The following is a 19,914-nucleotide window of genomic DNA, read 5'->3' on the forward strand; positions in this document are numbered from 1 at the left end:
CCCCACACAGAAAATTAGACAGCAGTTTGCTGGTCAGTGGCATGGAAAACAGATTTTATTAAAACAAGGCACCAGGAGAAGTGATTAATCAGCCATGACTGGATGATTAGATGGGAGTTAATAAGCTCATGATGCAATTTAGCTGGAACTCTGCCTAACTGATGGGTAGCCACAGACAGCAGTTTCCTGAAAAATGAAGTTGTCAGATATTGGAGTGGAGGTTGTGGAATTAAAATTTTTCATATTACAGAAACAGTTTAGCTTAGAATGCATAAACAGTGTCAAGTGAACGCATATGCCTTAATAATGCCTGACATGGACCTATGAGTGCACAAATCCGAAAAACTCCTAGCCTTAATTACAATGCTTTACCGTGATATAACTGAAACCTTTTATTTAAAAGTTAATGGAGGTGTTTGTTTTATGGGTATTTTCTCATGTTGTCCCAGAATTATTTCCATCTGTACTGCAGTGCTTTTCTAATGTAATTGGATTGGGGCAGGGGCAGCGGGGGAGACTGTGACATCTAGAGGAAAACAAGGACATTCTGGAACTAACGTTACTAAAGGAGGAAAGAAAAGTCGGATATTAGTGTCAGTAACCAGGCTGTACACTGATCACTCACTTCTGCTCCAAAGATCTTCGGTCAGTAACAGGAATGAGACACCAATGTATAAAAACACTATTGATCCCAGAGATGTGGAAAAATAAGCAGCAGATCAAAAATAACAGTGTAAGTGAAGGAAAGAAAGACTACCAGAACACATTTAACACATTAAGGGGGGAAAAAAAAGTTATTTCAAAGAAATAGATACCTGCAAAAATCAATATCAGGTTTATAACTAGAAAGATAATTCATTCAATGCATATCACACTATTTATTAAAAACCCAATGAATTATGCATAGGGGCAACAGAAGTTGGTTAAACCAAGCTGCAAAATAAATGAAACTTTTAGCTAAGCATTTCCTCACAGAGTGAAGTCTTCACTTGGTGACAAGTGAATGCTATGTGTTTGTGTCGCTCCCTTTAATCATTACCTTCCTGATCTCATTTTCAGAAAGCTCTTTCCAAATCCCAACTACAGTAGGGTTCCTTCATACTTGGCTCTCTGAATCTGACTTCTTGATTAGTCTAATCTTGCCCACAGTCTGAACTGATCCAATATGCCAAAAGAAAAACAGGAAACATGGAAATGAGAAACCCGTCCAGAATTAAGAAGCAAAAGGACTGAAAGTTCCCTTCATGAAATGCAGTTAGACTATAAAAAGGAGATGGCTGTGAGGAAAAAAATCCCTAACTGCTTTAAATATATGCAAAATAAGCATAAGATAAAGAGTTTTGAAGATGCTTCCTACTGTATTGTACTCAAACACCAGCTATTATTGTAGCATCTGAATTCTCAGAAGATTTGCATTTCAAGTTACAAGGAAAGCCCCAAACCATTCCCCTATTCACAAAAGGCTTCAAAGAGTGGCCTGTGGTAAAAGAAAACAATTGATGCTGGGGGCAGGGGGGAAACGAAAAGCAAACAAACAAAACAAAGAAAGCTCATAAATGCTTCCCTAAACATTTTAGCATGTAACAAGATAATTGTACTTTATGGATAAACTGTATCAAGCAGAAGTGATCACATTTTACTGTGAAGATCAACAGTTTATTCCATTAATCGCTTGCTTAAGCTTTTAAATGTCCTACAGAGATCTCTGTGTTAAGGCATTATTTTCTCTACTGTTTTACATCAAGCCAGAAAAATCTTGAAATAATCTATGAAAGTGATTACAATTTTACTGCAAAAAGTAGGAAAAATCACTGGGATTTCAGGAGAAAGTCTACCACATGCGCTCTTTCTCCTCTCAGACCATACCATGGTATTCATGAGTTGAGAACAGACCATGCAGGCTGGTGCAGACATCTAAGCTACAAAAAGGCTAAACAGTGTGCAGTCTTGAATCAGAGCAAGTCTGTGTTTTGCCATTTCCACACAAAGGTCTTGGTTCCCTAATAAAGTTTTATTTTCTACTTCGCAGCTTCTTGCAGTAGTCAGAGTCACAAGAACCACTGGAGCCTTGTACTTGTGCAGTGACAGCATGTAAGGATGCTTCCTAGATGTTATTTTCCTTGGTGGAGAAACACTCTAAGAAGGCTGTGCGATGTCAGGTCTGGATATGGAGAATGTAGGGCTACATCAAGTCAGATGTGTGGGTGAGTTGTAGGATTCAGTGTCTGAAATATGCACCAAAAGATTCAAAGAAATGTGTTAGCACCTTCCAGTATGCAATTATGGTATAATCAATTTACAGGTCTTACACTCTTACATGTGAAACAACAGGACCATTTCTCCTAACCGAACATAAGTGCAAGTAAAAGGAGTTCACACCGAGTTCTGTAAGTTCGGTTCATGGTATATTCCTCCCAAACTAACAGAAACATCGAGAATGTTTTCTTTGACCTTACAAAATTTGAATGAAACTACAGAATGTTCATCACTCCCCAACAAAACAGTAAGTTACTTGAAAAAGAAAAAAATATTATTCAATAACATATTTCACAAAACTTAGCGAACTACCAAAGTAATCGAAGACAAGAATGCTTCCGATCTGAAATGCATGATTCTCAATACCAAGATACTCAGATTATTGTGTTTAAACTCTTCATTCCTGTAAAAAAAATAGCTCTAAAAATATTTTAGCATTTATTAAGCTATGCAAAACACTGCATTTACAAGTATAGAGGGTGGAAGGAAATTCGCTCTGGGTAAAGCATTTAAACATTAAGTCAATTTGCCTTGAATTTCCACTGGGAAACTTTTTTTCACTGGGAAACTTGAATGGCAGAATTTCAAAAACCTACTAAACACCATTTCTAGAAAAATAACGATCGATAAAGTCCCTCACCTATATACTTTATATAGTTCCAGGACTTGGGAAAAATGATCTGCTAAGCATTCAGTTCAAGAGTTGTTGACTCCAGTTTCAAGGCAAAGTATTTTGCACCCTGTGGGATCACTACAGAGAGAGAACTGTGGTCCTTCTTCTAGGCAAAGTAAACGCTGGCTACCTAATATGTTCCTCTGAAGCACTCCAAACCCACCAACAAGTTCTTTCTTCAAAATGAAGGCTCTGTATTTCACTAAGTAACGTACCTAAAAAAATAGTGACACGTGGCTGAGGAGAGAGAATAACTTCATCTGAAAAATCCTTGGAATAGCCAAAGGATTTATCCATTACTGACATGATTACAATTTGGACAAATGCACAAGTTCTTTTGAAGAAGCAGAGTTATACCCAGTAAACTGCTTATAAGCTAGCAAACAAACACCTGGAAACAGAATTTTACCAAAAGAGCAAACATGCATAAATACCCAGTTAACTAAAATAGTCTGCTGGTAGATGACCTACATATACACTAGGTTATATGAATTTACCACATTAAATAATCACCACTAAAAAAAAAATGTGAAAAAACACGATTTCCAAATTTGTCCCTTTCCCCTGCTCTTTTCTGTGACTCATCCCAATATTTTTAAATAGAAACTTCTTTCAAGGAAAGTAAGTGTTCTGCATCTTTATCAACAGACCGTTGGCTACCAAAAGCTGCTGCAGGAGTGGAAGCTGTGTGTGCTGCTGTGATTACAAGCACAGTCCATACCACCAGCAGTATCTGCACAAACAAGCGTGAACTACAGAGATCATATACAATAATACAGGCCTTCATAAAACAAATTAATTATATCTAAAGTAGATGACCGCACTCACCCTCACAGAAGTCAGGTTTACCAGTCGCAGCCTGAGTGCCCCCTGTTCGTTTCAAGTTTCTCCGCTTTGCTCTGCCCTTGTCAAAGTACGCTGCTTCCATAACAAGAAGCAAGGAATGAGCTTTTACTACCATCCCATGAAGAAGGAAAACCAAGTCGTATCTATTTATGCACAGAGAGGCTGACAATGACTTGGAGGGCTGTAAGGCAGCTCACAGCTACCCAGCACACCCCGGGGAAGGCTGCAGCCTGGGCAGAAAGTGGAGGCTGCTAGGGAAGGGGAGGACAATCTTCACAGCTCAGCAACTACCCCATGTTTATCAAAAAGCCGTTTATGGATCAACATCAAAGGCCTTACAAAAGCATTGAACAGGGGGATACCACCTCCCCTGACCACTTACCGCGCTGACAGTACTCTAAGAGCACCGGTTTCGATTTTAGTTGGGAAACTAAAAGACAGATAAGTACAAAGAGCTGAGGAAGAATCAAAAAGAGCATACTCCTTTCTTTTAACCTAAACGTATCTGTGTGTGTGAATATACATGTATATTTAACAGGCATGCTTTTGAAGGGGAAGGACTTGATACAGACTGCCTGCAGGAGCTCAGCAGGAGCCTCTACTGCAGCTGAGATGCCGCAAACACTCCAAATGGAGCCTGCTGGCACAGGACCCGCTCCCCATCACAGAGAGAAAAGGCAGCGCAGCAAGCTGGCAGCACAGCACCCCCTCCCAGCCAGGGCTGCCCAGAAGCCCGGTCCCTTGCTGGAACAAGCCCCCTGCCCACACAGCAGCAGCTCAAACACTCAAACGTGAAATCCAGGTTTAGGAAAGGTTGAGAGTGATCCTGACACACACCGGGGCAAGATCTTGGTTTATAGTTCCCATTGAGTTCTGAGCTCATCCCAACACTGATGCTCTGAGGTGAACTTAGCTGAGATGGATGATCCTGCCATTCAAGAAGGCAAGACAGCACCGCCGTGAAGAGCAGGGTTCAGAGCCTCTGCTGCGCTCAGGTCCCAGCCCAGGCGATGAAATCAGGCACCTGGAGCCCAGAGGCAGAATCTCACCTCTACGAACAGAGCTGCTTGCTGTTCTCAGCCTTTGTTCACTTACACCCTTGGTCCTAAACTGCTTCGTTTCTTTCACTTTCCTTCCGCCCACCCCCGACTTAAGAGTTGTTGCCATCCTCATAAATAAATAAAAAATGGTAACTTTAGTCCTGGAGTAGCATTTATCTCACACTACAGTAGTACTTCAGTACTTAAAATAGACCAACACATTCACCTGGTCGGAAGGCTTGGGTTTTACTATTGTTATTGAAACGAAACATTTGATGATGGCTCTCCAGTACGACCTTCCGCAACCAAAACCCACACCTTCTCAGTGAATCAACATTATCACAGTCGCTGAGGAATGGCTGGGCATCAAAAGAATCATTCTTCCACAGACAAATAGTTGTCAGGTGTGAAATAACACCTGTTCTCACCAGACCTACCATTTTTGCTAAGATATTGCAGATCCACTCGGTGATGTAGCTACTAGGGATTCAGATTTCTTAATGCCACAGGGAGATGCAGTTACATACATGTAGATGTATGCTTATAGTACCTGTCCAGACCCGTTCAGTGATGACCATCAGGAAACCATGCATATTTATCACTGACACTGCTATACCACACAAGCAACACAGAGATGAACCCTGCCCCCATTCTAACTCAATTCCTTCCCATTTCATGTTCAGGACAGGAATCCAGTCTGTTCAATCGCACTCGGTCTCACAATCTTCACTCAGTCTCTTCTTTTAAATGCTACTCTTTTTTTTAAATGGTCTTACCCCTCTGGGGAGGGTATTCACATCCAAACTTTAACAACAGGGAAGTCAATGATGCATATACAGCATCATCAGCATCTAAAGCTAACCCAAGGTCTTGAATCCTCCAAGATAAAGGGAATTAGAAACAAAATTGCATGAAGAAAATCTTGACTGAATTTGAAGATTATCACAGAAGGTGTTGGTATGGTACCTCCTGAAGGATCAGCACACGGAACACACCTTTCAAGGGAAAGAATCCCCTGTTTAATCTTCCAGCTGCAGCTGCTTTGAGGTCCAACAGAGCTGCCAGATCACAGACTACTTTCTTGTTACGCAGTCTTGCAAAACCCATTAACATTTTCCACACTCCCAGCCTCTACAGCACTGCTATGCATTCCCTACACTGATAATATTTTGCACCATCCATCTAAATATTCTTTAAACCTGCTATTATAAGCCACTAAGTTGAGACAAAGGATCCCTCTATTTTTAAAATTTTGCATCCACCTAGCTGAATATTGCAGAAAACTATCCCTATAAGAAGCCATTATAACACAACTGTAGATTTGGAGAATTTCCATATAGATTATGAAACCTTTCCGTAATGTTATAAACAATCTGTTTAAAAATATTGCATAATTATTATTTCCATTCTCAATATAATCGTGTAACTTGGCAAAAAATAAAGTTATAGTTTATTTTATGTCAGGTCTTGGGCTTTACAAATAATACAGATGACAGCTGCGTGCACTGCAAAAGAAGAGGAAAACACAATGTTTGAGTATCACGCTATCTAGGCCTCGCCTCAGCTGTGAGATTAATGGAAAGTTGCACCTTGTACAGTCAGTAATAGGAGAGCTGCAACAGAAAATAATTTATGTAATCATAAACAATTTATATTTCAAAACACTTTCTATAAGCTACAGTATTGAGGTTTTGCATTTTCAAAAGAATTATGCTGACTTTTACTGAAAAAGTTAACATAATTAAGGCAAACAGTAAGAAGACAGAAAGTAATAAAAGCCATTTATGCGACCTTAATTTCAGTCCATTCCTGTCACTGTCTTATGACACAGCGTTCCACATGTCCGTGACCTTTTCAACATCAACTCTGTCTCATTCAACATGTAAAAGAGTGGTAACTTACTATTATATTTAATCCCAGTGCAGCGTGCAACCGTTGTACTGAATACTGATTTTAAAAAACTCTTCTGAAGACATAATGATTAAATCTCGCGAATGTTATGATGTTCGCTACTGCAATGCTAATCCCAAAAATATTAATTAATTTTATTTATTATTTTATTAATATTAATACATTTTCACAATACCCCAGATGACATATCAATACATTTAAAGAATCTTAAGCATGGATCCATTAAAATCAAAGTACACACAAAGCAGGAAGGTCAGCTTAAGATGTCTAGGAACCGATTTCTAACACTATTTTACATTTTATGTGTAGCTTTCATCAGCTGCAGTCCTCAGCACCTGCACAAATCAGTCCCACGGTATGAACACATACAAAACCAGAAAAAAATACAACTAGCAATCACTGCTTAGCTTACTGGTTGTTAACTGCTTGGCTAGACTGACCTGGTTTAAAACTCGATGTGTTAACAGCTTTGGAGAATGATCTAGAACAATTAAGTAAATGAGTGGTTTAAGAGACCATCTTGGCTTTATGTAGGATTGTGTAGCAAAGTTGAAACTCTTCAGCATTCTGGAACAGCATTTGAATGTCAGAATTTGTGAGGTTTTATCTTTTTATCTTTAATTTTGCTTAAATACTATTTAGTACATCATTTCCAACCACCGCAACAAATGAGTTTTGTCTCTCTCTAAAGACAAATTTAACTGTATAGTTTTCAATTTCTCTGTGCCTGCATTTCAAAAAAAAAAAACAAACAAAACCCAAAACAACCAAATAATAATAAAAAAAACCCCTACAACTCTTCCTGGACTTAAAAGGGAGTCTTTACTGAATGCCACCAGTATGTTGCCATCCTTTATGTTAATTAGTGGTAAGTTATAGATGGCAAAGAGGATAATACCTATGGAATTGACTGGTAAAAAGCAGAGAAACAGACAAGCCCTTTACTTTCTCATCCAAGCTAAAAGTCCCACAGCACACCTTGAGTTCCCTATCCTAATCACTTTGCCAATATTTGCCAGCTGTCCTCATGGCCACTCATCACATCAAAGTGCCAGTTTCAGTGACTTCCACACCTGTCACTTTTGGTCAGTAGCTTTTCGCCCAGGTATTCTGTTTCTTTCCTAGAACCACTAGGGATCTGAACTAATTCTTGTTTTAATCCTTTCTCTAATCCACTTTGGAGTCATGCCAAGCTGTAGTCTCAGGGAAAGGTTAGGTCAGTCTTTACCGTCTCCCCCTCAAACGCATAGCTTTTCCATTCCACTTCATTGGCAGAACTGAATTGGCTCCAGTTCTGTGCTTAAACCCACTGCAACAGTGCCTGAGTGTTCCAAAAACATCATCTTGCATATCATTTTTCTGCTTTCAGGACCAGTGTCCAGCTTCAGATGGGCTTGCAGAACACCCAGAAGTACCAGACAGAAGTCTGCTTCCAGCTCTGAACCTCAGTCTCCCTGAGAAAGGCACAAGTGCAATCAAAGAACAGATCTGAGAAACTCCAGCACACCCATTTAGCATGAAGCCTTCACGCTGCATTTGTTCTAAGTGCTTAAATGTCTTAATTGAGAAAGAAAACGTGAATTAAGATCTTTTGCCTTTTTCTTTTCCTCCCACCCCTCTACCCCATGTAAGACCATCCCTCAGGAGTTGATAGTAGAATTGACAGAGTTTTGCACCTTCATTACCAACCAGGAGGACAGGATAGAGCTTCCAAGCACACAAAATAACCAGGGCACGCAGCAGTAGAAAAGCACAGCTGCTGTGCATATACTGGGGAAAAAAATGCAGAAAACTGCACATAGAAGTGTTCAGTAGACAATATGGCAACTAAGATCAATTTGCAGGAAACTAACAAAGGATTTAACTCTGCATTTCATTTTGCATAAAAGTTAGCAAACTCCAAGAATATTAAGGCAAATGGATGCCATTTTTTTTCTATGTAATGAAGTCTAGGAAGACAAATAGCAAAAAAAAAAGTAATTTCAAGTTGATTCAGAGTTTTTCGGTTGGAAAGTAAAGGACAAATACAGTGTGATTTCCTCAATAAGCACTTAAAATCATCTCAATATCAATGCTAGAGAGCCCTATGCTATCTTGACATATTCTAGTACATAGTATATAGTGTCATTCAAAACACAGAAATTTTAACTGCATATGAATTCACTTTCTTGCTACAGATGACATGCAAAGATATCCTTACTTATTTCAGTAGTACATTTTTTTCTAATAAGCAATCAAAAGGCTGACACTTGATGTAAAAGGACACAGAAGCAACTGAGAGAAATCCATTTGGTTCAATAAAGGGTAAGCAAATTCAGTGCATCTGTCCTACAAGAATCATTAAAACACAATTCCAATAGAAGCACGCTACACTCCAAGTGCGGCTGAGTTTACTAGCAAGCAATTCATGTAGCATGCAGCCTAGCTGTTAGTAGAGGAATTGAACTTTCCACCCACTTTGCTGACAGAATAGCAAAAAAAAAAAAAAAAAAAAAAATCCCAACCCCATAGCAATCTCATACACTTCTACATATACCTGAACAAAACCAGCCCATGCACGCACCTCCTGTTGGCAGAACAAAGCACAGGTCAGCAAACAGGAGCTCCAGAAACTCTCACCAGAATAGGCACCTCTTACTCTGCGCTCTCCCAATGAAATGAGATTTTGCCATGGATGGATGGTACAACAGTAAAATTGGGATGGCTTGGCACTCACTCATCTTCTGGTAGCCCAGAGTGAAAAGAATACTTTACCACCACTGACAGAAATAATTAAAGCTGCTGTGAAAGACAGTTTACCAAGAGTTCTCAATCACTCCAATGAAAGCGTGCAATTAACAGCAATACTGTGCATGGGATATAACATCTCTCATCCACACAAAGATGCACATCATACTGGCAGGTGAAAGCATGTCAGGTACCATATGGATTTGTGTGTCAGATATATATATATATATATATATAGAGAGAGAGAGAGAGAGACATATGAAAATGTATATCTCGTCTATTCACCAGGCTATGGCATGTAACATACAATCCAGAGTCTTCAAATTTCAATGGCCTTATTTATAGTAATTGTCATAGAGAATTATAAAAGACATCACAAGGCAAAACAGTATGTTGTATATATAATCATAAGACTGCTAGATGTGTTTCAGAAAACCCCAGCACAGGAAGAGCAACCTGAGGAATCACAAACTTACTGGTTTCAAAAGAAAAGCAAGTTTTTGTCCTAGCCAATATAAAAGACAGATGAATTTATACTTTGTTCACTTACATTAAAATGTCCTTTAAATGCCAAGCTAATTTAATTTCCTGTACCTAGTCACTGTATCCAACACTTTTTTTGATCTCTTTGAAGTAATAAATGCATTAGAATAGAATAGGAGTTCAAACTAGCCAATTGTTGTATAAATACAAATAGCAGCAGTGTTTTGAATCCTCAGATTCTCCCTTTAGAAAAAAAACATTTACATTGAAGCATACGGGGAAAAAAAACCAAACCCAACTTCGAAATGTATTTCAAGTAAGAATTAGTAGCAATAGCCTGTATGAAGGTTACCTTAAACTTCATCCTAATTTGCATACCCTCTTGGAAAGTTTTAAATTTAATAATTATTTTTTTAGCAGTGTGTTTGCCTGAGGATGATTTCAAAAAACTTTCAGACAAAACTAAATAATTTGCTCACGCAGCTGAAGAGGCTAAGAAAATAACTGATATTTCTCCATGTCAAATATGTCTGGATACCGTTTCTTTTGGCAGCTCTAGAACTGCCACACAATAGAAAAGCGACTTGGTGAGAATTTTGTAGAATCTGGAAAAGTCATCTGTATGTCATCAACAGAGACTGCAAGTAGGTAAGCTTGCTCAAGTGTATGTATGCTGGCCCTGATTTTGGCCAAGAAATCCAGTAATAACCAGATTTGGTTATTCTGAATTTTCTGAATATTCTGAATATTCAGAATGAATTATTCTGGTGAATCTGGTAATAATCAGATAATAACCATCACCTACTTTGCCTGCTATATATCAAGGCTGAAATCTGCATCCTGGATCAAAAGGTACCAGTCATTGTAAGATCTTTTATGAATCATCAGTATCAGCAGAACACTCAATTGAAAATAATAATTAATGCAATCCCTGGATATACAGGCAGGACAGTAAGTAGGACATAGGGAAATAACTTTCCTTGTCATAAAAGGTGAGACTGGTAATAGCATACTACATACAGGTCTGCTGTCTAACTGTTACAAAATAGATGTTTAAAATGCAAAACTGAAAGAAACTACAATATTATAAATCCCTTCCTCACACCTGAAACCTGGCAACTTCCTTCCCACATACCTGTGGCACCTCTTCTGAGCAAAAGAGCTGCGCAGAAGGTACAACAGGACACAGGCAGTTGATGGTAACGTAAAGCCAGCTTTGCCTTACTTCCCTCTTACACGGATGGAAGGTTAGGTCCCTTTCTCCTGCCCAATACCCATCACATCGGGAAGAACACAATTATCTAGCCCTCTTTCTGATATTGCTTATATTGTCTGGAAATCTTAGAAGTTACTGAATACAAAAGTAGCAATGGATACATGGCCAGGTTTCACTTCCTAAGAAAATGAGGGAAAATTTCCAAGAACTCATACCAAGAACTCATATGATTTTGGCATTTCAGCACTTTCACAAAGGAAAAAGTACTAAATGTTGCAGCTTCTGAATCTAGTAAAGGAAGATTTGACTAAAAGAAAAAAAAAAAAAGACAGAAAGAATAAAAAAAAAGCAAACCCAACCCCTGCTCCGAATAATCAGAGTAAAAAGAATAGACGGAATTGTTCCTAAATTTTTCCAGAAAGCTGTAAAGGATTTGCTTCCTCAAGAGCAGTCTGATAAGTTTTAATGAAAAACAAGGCACTGAGCTCCAAAGAGGGCTCACTGGAGAAATTTCATAACCGGGCTAATTGATGACCTGAAGGGTTTTTATGGTCTTAAATGCTGTATAAAAACTTAAGGATTTCCATCTTCACATTTTATCTATTTTTCAAATAACACAAAGTTACACTTAAAACCCAAGTCAAAATAATTACAAAACAATACCTAGGCTGCAGGCCTGTCACGGACAGAGCAGCTGTAATTCTGCTCGTCTAAGAAACCAGAGCTCAGACTCTGGGCACACATGTAATAATAGTCTTCATTTACACGATTATTTACTATTCTCTTTCCACAGAATTCCTCCCTTTTTCTAGTTCTTTTCTGTGAATGAAGTAACAACAAAAGTAGTGGATGCATATAGCACTCATCCCCAGCAAAATCATAAATTTCCTTGTTTAAAATTAAAAGCATAAATAATGCTGCCTGAGCAAACAACATAGGTTGTGGTTTTATCTTTTTAAACCAAGAGCATACAATCAGGCTATGAATTTCAAGGTTTTAATAACCTGCCAGAGTTAAGCACAGTATTTTAAAGGGAAATGATAAAACCTCAGAGAACAAAGTAACTACTCAGTGCTTAGGGCTAGGAGAAACAGAGCACTATACACATTCTTTCTTGTGAAATTTCACTCATTTTCCACTGTCGCCTTTGGTACTAGCTTGTAGCTGATTCAGGAGAGAGAAATAGGTATGCTCAGATAGGTGGAACATTAATCTTGTATGGAAATTCCCATTTTGGGATTCCTGCACGAAAAACGCAGGCCTTTATTGCAGAGGGTAAGCTTCCACCTTTAATACATACTAACTGAGAATTAAATTAAGTCTAGTTAGTGCACATAGTTATTCTTTCTTAAGCACAAGGCAAGCTGCTTATTGTTCTGACTCAAGTCAGCAGGAGAGTTTGTTTGCATTACTCAACCATTTCATTACTGCTGACTTACCTGTTATATAATATGAACACCTATTATATAAACAGCATTTGAGAGAATTACACCCCACGAAAAGCAAAGAAGCACAAGCAGACCACTTTTAAACACAGCAGCCTCAATGATTCCTAATGTAATAACAAGTAATTGAGGACCAAAAAGACCTCCCTTTGAAGGATTCTTTCCATTAGAAAACTAAGGTCATATTGGATCCAATTTATAGCAACAATCTCTCAAGAAATTACTACACTGTCTTCTTCTAAATGAAAGAAAACACTGTTATTCTAAATAAAAAACTGAAGCTGCTCCAAGACGATAACAGAGCTTCAGATGCATGCACAAAATTACCTGTTCTCATAAAACTTGAAGTAAACATATCAGTCATTACATGCAAAAATCACATGTTCTAACAGTTACTTCAAACAAATATGAAACAGCCCATGTAAGTACTTACTCTACAATAAATACCCATCAATGCAAAGGAAAACTTTATACATTTTTCATAGAAACTACATATGGATACCAAATGTCAGTTCTGTCAATTTTTCAGCAAGTACATATTCAGGCATTTTAGTGCTATTATTCTTGACTTCTAGAGATTTAATAGAAAGAAAAATAATGACACCAACAACAATATGACCTTGCTCACCTACAAGCTACTTTTTTCAGGATTATTCTCTTCTAATATCAATATATCAGTATGCAAGAGACACACAGGCAGATTCATAATGCATTCGCAGAGAAGCCAGACAAAATCTGCAGTAGAAATATATTCATTATTCAGTGAACATCAGTTGCCTGGGTCGGTATAGCTGTAGCTCTGTACCTTCTGCTAATGTTGGCATTTAATAGGTGTTGAGAGCACACTAAACTACTCTGTAAACAGGGTAACCACAGAATAACCCCACTCAGAGACTTTGCTTTATCCTTCTTATATGCATCTCAGAAGACCTGTACAACTGCCATCCCTTTTCTTTAGGTATGCATATGAATGCCCAGAACTCTGACCTTCATGGTTATGCACAGAAAACATCAATAATTGTTTCCAGGAAATCCCAGATTACCATCAAACATGGTTCTTCCAGCTTTGAATATGTAGGTCCCATCAATGTGCCCTACAAAAGTCTTTGTCTTTCTCAAATCTAGAGCAGAAAATAGTCCAGAACTAGTGCAAATGTTCTGCCTGGGACCTTTACAAATCTCTCTTTAGCCTGCCCTCTTCCCAGCAGAATCCCCGAGCTCACATTTTGTAACCATTCTGCAGAGAACTTGGTTCTTTATCCCATGTTCTCTGGATGTAATCTCTGTATTAACAGTAAATATTCATTTAACAGTTGGCACCAAGCCTCTGCTAAAGACAGACCAACAGAAAATCTGCCAATTAATGTTATTTTTTTTAAAAAAAAGTTTCAATACTACATGTTAGAAAACAGAATGTTTGTTGGTTTGGTGGGGTTTTTTTATTCACTCTATTCTTCCCTATAGCATTACTTTAAGACACACTCCCCTACACTTTCTTTACTTTCTGCTCCTGCCCACATCTGGTGGGAATAAACAGCATGAAACTGTTGCTCTACTTCACACATATGGCTGTATGCAGTTAACACTGCACATCCTTGGGTTTGGACTGTGATATTTGACATTATGCCTGTATGTGCCTGTTCTTTCAAATTTATTTATTTTTTCCTGTGGATTTGATTGCTTTTGGCATCGGTGTTTACAAACTAAGGGAAGAGAGGTCCCCGTCTAGAAGCATGCATCTGCTTACTCTGGTACCACCTCTTCTCTCAGATGTGCTTTTTATTCTCTTACTGTTGGAGTTAGTCCTTGGAAGACGCTCACACTGACAGCACACGCTTTGGATCATCCATGGGGCCGCTCCTGGACTTAATTTCCCAAATACCATATTCAATCTCAGTACCTGGCATTTTATGGGACTGACTACTCTATGCTACTTTAAAGTTTGCTTTTTCAAGGCATCCCCAGAAATAGCAGAGGCATGCTTCTCTCCTGCCAGCTTTCTTGAGTGACAGACTTATACAGATAAAAGAGAAGTAGGGGTTAACCGTAATTCCTGGGCCTGTGGTCACTCTTCCTTACTTACAGTTTACAGGATTTGAGCTTGAGCGTGGCATTCAAATTAACCCTACAGGTTGTATAACAAATGCTCAACTACATCATAACACATCGAATTAATTACACAGCAGAGAACATTAATTACACTACTATGATTTATTAGTAAATACTTACTTGCTAGTCAAACAATTAACATTATTTCTATATCCTTTATCTTCCAGACTGCAAAAATGTGTTAGTTTCCATATTTCTTGTCCACCGAGACTCAATAACATTCTATTTCCAGCTCTAATGATGAGTTATAAGACATTTTAGCTCAGGCCACACAGCAATTTAATTATTTCCAGAGAAAAACAGCACACATCCAAGTCATTTCAAGTCTACTTGACAGTCTCACTTGATACAGTCAGAAATCCTGAAGCTTAGCTGTTCTGAAGAAGTGATTGAGCTTTATATTTCACATTATGAGATCTCAAATTAAAACATTCTCGTAGCTCTATGCTGACCTGCAGCACATTGAAATTGTTGTGAATTTACAACTCTAGCAAGTTTAAGTGAAAGCTGCAAATGTTTAGAATTTCTCAATAATCAGACCATTCCTGTAGCAAAGGAGGAAAATTAAACATAAGGAATTCATGATGCTTAAGCTTCTGCCAGTCATGAAATCTGTGGAACAGTGGCAAAAAAACCTGTTACATTTTGCAAGATGAATAAGAAGCAAACAATTAATAACTTACCCCTTCTGCCTTTTCTTCTGTGTTCGCCAGCATTTCCTGGAGGGCCCGCACTGACAGAGACTGCTCCAGCACAAAGGTGCAGATGGACAAATCAGGTGGAACATTCTAGGTGAAAAAAAAAAACCCAGGAGATCATATTATTAACAGATTTGCTGAATACCACTTCCCAGTGCTGCTATTTTCCCTCCCTTTCCATGAATCTGAACTATCTACTATAGCCTTGAGGCTCTGAACACCAGCCACATACTGGGTTGCAAGATTCAGGCTTGGCCAGCAAGTGAGGGGGAGTGATTCCTCCCCACCGCTCAGCTCTCGCAAGCGGGCACCTGGGGCACTGGGTCCCACTGGCAATAAAAGAAAGAAACCAATACACTGCATCAGGTTCATCAGGGGACCACCATGGCTGTCGGGGATGGTGCACTCACCCTGTGCGGCGTGGGGGGCTGAGCTCCATCAGCCTAGATAGAGGAGAGAGAGGAGAGGGGGGTCTTATGGCTCTCTCTACAAATCGAGTGGTGATTACAGGGAAAATGGAAGCAGACTCTTCTTGGAGGTGCTCCTTGAAAGGAACAGTATCGGCAAGACGAGTAGTACCAAAGAAAATTACAATTAGATACTAGGGAGAAAAATTCAGCCTGGGAGTGGAAAGCACTGTTAGAGGTGGCTGGGCAAAGCATTGAAATCTGCTTGGACATTAGCATACGGAACAAGTGTCTTAGATATTATCATCAGGCTGGAAACAAAATTCAGACTTTAGGCTACTGGTAGTAGCCAGACCTCATCCTTTATGATGGTCTCCAGGTCAGGATGACTTTTCTGTAGCGGACACATTAGACACTGAATATCAAGGACAAGCCAGTAGCTTCTCAGCCTTGAAGCAGTATACTTCACCGTATTCTAAGAGGGATAAAATTAAAGAGTCATATAAAAATAAATATTGAACTTGTGATGATTGAGGAAAAAAAAAATAAATCATTGAGCTATTGCGAAGCTAATTTTCCAGACTATCATAGAAATCCATAATAAAATTGAAACAGGTTTCTAACAGCAATGTCTAAGTTACAAAGTAGCAAAGTAAAATTGGGTTTTATGTGGGGATCTTTTCTTCTGTTAATAGAATATAGAACTCCTACACACCTTTTCTTGCCTACAGAAATTCCTTCATGTTCCTTCTTTTTCTTTTCGTGTGAGTTGCATATTTTAGTTTAGCAATACTTTTACTGACTATTGGAAATCAGGGTTTTACACCATGAATGCTTTCACTACTGAAGCTGTAAAACTGCACATTTATTCAAACTACGTTGAATTTAAAGAGGCCTCTTCCAAGGCCTCAAACATTAAATTGTAAAAGGTAGTTGCAAAGCCATTTCACTCCCTCTTTTTCTAAGGTTTCAAAAGTTAGTTTACTCAGAACACTTCACACTCTTAATAGCTTATTAAATTGCTGTTCATCACTCCTAATTACAGTAATTCAAGTCTGTTTATTAACTATTGGATATTTCATTACCTACCTCTATTTATATTTCAATAAACTTAATGTAAAGTGGTATTTAAAATTAAAGTTTTAACCAGATCAAAAAGCATTAAATAGCATCCTCTTTTGCATGGGATTTTAACTGGCTCATGCAATGACACTTAGGCTTGAAATATTTTTAAGCCAACACTTTTAGAATCAGGCTTCTATTTATTTGGCAGGGTTCTCGTTACCATTTTTATTTTGTAGTTTACTCCGACACTACAACAGGCCTTTTCACTAGTATTAGGCCAACAGACAACTAATTAGATTCTCTTCAAAATGTCCTTGTAATGTAAGTACTATCATAAGCCCTTTTACAGAGCAGGAAAGGGAGCGCTCCAAGCTCGCAGGTTGCAAGGTGGTGTTGCTGCAATTTTCCGTTCAGGAAAGCCTCACAGAAATGAATTGCCTGACGGTCCAGCTCGCCTCAGTTCTCCCCAGTGAAGACTGATGGACAAACAAGCAACTGAACAAAACAGCAAAAGGTGCTCCTTACAGTGTGCTCAGAAATGAGCCAAGGTTACATTTTCTATGTATGCTTGGTTATAAACAAACATACATATGCAGTCTCCATAACAATGTTCCTATTGTTAGTACTGTTATTTAAAGCAAGATTTTTGCTGGCAGAATCTGTCACACATACAATTTTGTGACCCATCAAATGCTGTTTTCTTTTTACTACTATACCTACATTACAGGTTATACACTCTACAATACGGAAAACCCTGCATCATTTCACACAGTGATCAAGCCAACGTAACCAGGACACTCCTCCTTCATCAATTCAATTCTTCTTTACATTCAAGACAGCCATGAGCATTTTCTTCCCTCCCCATTAACACTGAGGAATGAAGTCCCAATGAACACTTTGTAGCTATTCTGCTAGCAGGTCAGTAAGGCACACTGAGCAGCTAGAGAGTAATAAAGGAGAACTGCATGAGAACGTCTTGCTTTAATTAAGTGAAAGAGGCACCTTCTTCTTACAGTCTAGCAACATGTTATGACCAGGTTCTTTTCACTTGAGACAAGAGTGAGAGCACATTACCCTTCCTCACGTCTGCTATACGGGTACTTAGGCGCTGGGTGGCCCTCGGGGAGCACCGCCTGTCCCCTAAGAGCTGACAGAAGATGCATCCACCGATGCTTGCAGGGAGCGTGTGAATCAGACTCTTCCTCTCTGGCAGTTTCTCACCCAAATCTGCTCTAGCGAAGATCCAACAGGCATTGCTGCATACAGTGTGCAACAGTCATGGCATGGACATACACGGGACAGATGCAGAACTGCCAGTATATTTAGTTCAGACGGTTACAGCTCTGCTCACCCCTCTACAGTCCATTTGAATGTTGATGCTTTTAAAGCTCTGTATTTAGAAGACGAGGCTTCAGGCTGGCATACAGACAGATTGAAGGTTCCTGTTCTGAATAGCCCCCTCCAAAAAATAACAACTCCAGGTAATTTTTAAAACCTCACTGAAATATGCTGAAAATTTATTCACTATGCACCTTCCATCTCTTCAAAGCATAAACTTAAAACGAGGAAGGAAAAACATAGTCCTCTGATTATCTATCTTATCTCTCATATTACTTCACATACAGATGGAGGAAGGAATATAAAAAATAAAGGTATTCTGTGTTACATAGCTGCCTAACATTCCCTATCAGAAGATATCTCCATACAAATTATATTGTGGGGTTTAGTTTCCAGTCTGGAAAATGCATATTCTAGGGGCTGATCTAAGAAAATCTGTACCAATCAGTTAGCAATACCAGGATTTTTTGATGACAGGTCAAACGTGTAGGCAGATATTTCAGTGATTGCTTTGCTAGACTGTGAATACACTATTAAAAAGTAAAGAATTTTAAAGAAAATATTTTGTTCCATGTTTAATGCCACCCACCAACGAACTTTTAACTAAACACCAAAACAACCTGTAACTAGCTGGAAATTTTCACCAGTTTAAGGGTAATAATAAATCTTTAATTTGAGAACAGAATGCAATTTATACCCCCCAAAAATGATCAGTGCTCAAAAGCAGATGTCTCAGTAGACATAAACAACCATATTGTTAATTGTCAGCCTGCTTTTCCACCAATTTTTATTGTATTCATCTTTGCTGCAGTAACTTTCTAAATGAAGGCAAAGAAAAATAGTTCATATTTCAAAAGGCTTTTTCTGTTTTTGTGACAGAATGTGTAATGAGGTCCTTGGACAGTCCAGGGAATCTGTATCACTTATATTTAACCCAAAAAGATCAGTGGAAAATTCTGATGAACAACAGCAGCATCCAAAACAATTTATTTTCAATTTATGTTGGACACATTTGCAAAATCAGTTATATTTTAATGCTTAACATAAAATATACCCAATGGTGTAAAAAGTAACAATTCCAATATTTCTCAGAGCTTAAAACTGACTCTCTCTGCTAGTTCTTGTTTACAATATTTGTCTTGTTGTCAATTATTTGTCTAGACAATCTAATCAGTCATAATTACAACCTAACATTAAGTAGCTTGATAAAATTAGGTTATTACATAAATTAACTAGAAATCGTATATTAAATTTCAAAAGAAAATACAGTACCGCTAGGAGAAAAGTAGTAAATTACTATTAACTTTTTCTATTGAGCCTTCACCCTTGTTTATAATAGCCCAGTCAGCAAAATTAGACAAAAGAACATAATTCTCATCTGCAATTTTTAAAACATATCTATTGCTGGATTATATAGAAAATATGTGAATGCTTTATTCTTCCTGCCGTTTTAAACTATATTTATTGTGTAGTAGTATTTCTGTAGTAATATCTGCACAGTAAATTATGCTTTACTCTGTGGGAGGCAGATTTGCAAATTAGATAATCATACCCTTTATTAAAAAGGTGTTTTGGGTAAAGCATTTGAGATGCTATTTTAAAAGATCTCTAGCTGTAGTCCAACCCACAACTGAATCACGGATACTGGATGTATTCATTACAAGCTATTCCAGTTTTTAGTGAATTATTATTTGCATATT

General features: G+C 38.3%; 1 protein-coding gene across 4 annotated transcripts in view; it reads right to left on the reverse strand.

Moving 5' to 3' along the window:
- Positions 1-19,914, reverse strand: part of RYR2 (ryanodine receptor 2) — a 434,719-nt gene that overhangs the window by 284,446 nt on the left and 130,359 nt on the right. For all 4 annotated transcript variants that reach the window (XM_055811085.1, XM_055811083.1, XM_055811084.1 and 1 more), the window contains exon 3: positions 15,390-15,494. In XM_055811085.1, the coding sequence (XP_055667060.1) occupies positions 15,390-15,494 (105 nt within the window). The remainder of the gene's footprint in view (positions 1-15,389; positions 15,495-19,914) is intronic.

The sequence above is a fragment of the Falco peregrinus genome, chromosome 7, assembly GCF_023634155.1.
Source record: "Falco peregrinus isolate bFalPer1 chromosome 7, bFalPer1.pri, whole genome shotgun sequence".
Classification (NCBI taxonomy): Eukaryota; Metazoa; Chordata; class Aves; order Falconiformes; family Falconidae; genus Falco; species Falco peregrinus.